At 62.8% G+C, this 1,476-nt stretch overlaps 1 protein-coding gene across 1 annotated transcript in view; it reads right to left on the minus strand.

Moving 5' to 3' along the window:
* LOC104836000 (guanylyl cyclase GC-E-like) overlaps nt 1-1,398 on the minus strand; it is a gene marked incomplete at its 5' end in the record, with an annotated part of 12,121 nt that extends 10,723 nt beyond the window's left edge. Inside the window, one exon of the mRNA XM_010574299.1 lies at nt 272-1,398. Within this exon, the coding sequence (XP_010572601.1) occupies nt 272-1,398 (1,127 nt within the window). The remainder of the gene's footprint in view (nt 1-271) is intronic.
* Nucleotides 1,399-1,476: the final 78 nt, after the last annotated feature.

The raw sequence follows: 1,476 nt of genomic DNA on the forward strand, positions 1-1,476 counted from the left end.
TCCTTCCTGTCCCACATCCATCCATTTCCATCCATCCTTCCATCCATCCTTCCTCCCCCATCCACACCCACCATCTCCATCCATCCTTCCTATCCCACCTCCTCCATCTCCATCCATCCTCCATCCATCCACGCCCACCACCTCCATCCATCCTTCCTCTCCCATCTCCACCCACTTCATCCATCCTTCCTGTCCCACATCCATCTATCCATCCATCCATCCATCCATCCATCCATCCATCTTCTCCCACCCCCCCACCCTGCCCCGTTACCTCTAATGCTGTCAGCCCTCTGCACCCTCCTCAGAGCCTCGCGGGCCTCGTCCTCCTGGGTCCCGGCAGCGGTGACGATGGTGACGGGCAGCCCCCGAGCCCGGAGGTCCTGGGCCAAACCCTGGGCCACCTCGCGCCAAAGGTCCTGTGGGGCGGAGAGGACGGCCACGTGGGCCCAACGGAAAAAGCGGAGGACGGCGTGGAGCACCCCGGCGGGTTCCGGCATGGGGATGACCAAGGTGTCCAACCCATCGACGTCACCCAAGCAAGCCCAGGAGACCAAGGGCTTGTTCCAGGCGGTCGCCAGGAGCCCGGCAGCCCCACAAGTGGCCGGATTGAGGGGTCCCACCAGACCGGTGGCGTAACGCTCGGCATTGAGCAGCCCCGTCACAGCCTGGGGGGTCTGGCACGCCTCGGCCAACACCACCGCGTCCCACCAGTAGCCTTTGTTGAAGGTTGGGTCACGGTTAAGACGGGCCACAGCCAAGCGAGAGGCCACCTCGGGCAAAGCCCGGGCCAGGAGGGGGTCACAGGTCCAAGGACCCATCACCCCCACCTTGAAGGTGGCCCCCTGCGTTGGGGGTGGGTGGAGGAGGAGGAGGAGGAGGAGGAGGAGGAGGTGGGGAGGCCACCGAGGGTGGTGGGAGAGGCGGAGGAGGAAGCTGGTGGAGATGGCACCGCGGCGGGAGGGGACGGTTTGGGAGGTGCCACCACTGTGGGAGGTGCCATTGTGGGAGATGCCACTGGTTTGGGTGACACCGCGCCTGTGGGACACGCCGCCACCGTGGGAGATGCCACCACCACCGTGGGAGTTGCCACCATGGCAGATGCCACTGTGAGAGTTGCCATCATGGGACACACTGCTGGTTTGGGTGACAACATGGCTGTGGGAGATGCCACCACTGTGGGAGATGCCACCACCATGGGAGATGTCACCGCCGTGGAAGATGTCACTTTTCTGGGAGATGCCACCACCATGGGAGATGCCACCACCATGGAAGATGTCACTTTTCTGGGAGATGACACCACCATGGGATGTGCCAGTGTGGTAGATGCTACCAGCTTGGGAGATGGCGTTAAGGGAGGTGCTACCACCAGGAGAGATGCTGTCATGGGAGGTGCCACAACTGTGGGAGATGCCACAATGATGGGAGATGTCATCGTGGGAAATGCCATGACTGTGGGACACGCCGTCGCTGTGGGAG

The sequence above is a fragment of the Haliaeetus leucocephalus genome, unplaced genomic scaffold (genome assembly GCF_000737465.1).
Source record: "Haliaeetus leucocephalus isolate CR32 unplaced genomic scaffold, Haliaeetus_leucocephalus-4.0 Scaffold427, whole genome shotgun sequence".
Lineage (NCBI taxonomy): Eukaryota > Metazoa > Chordata > Aves > Accipitriformes > Accipitridae > Haliaeetus > Haliaeetus leucocephalus.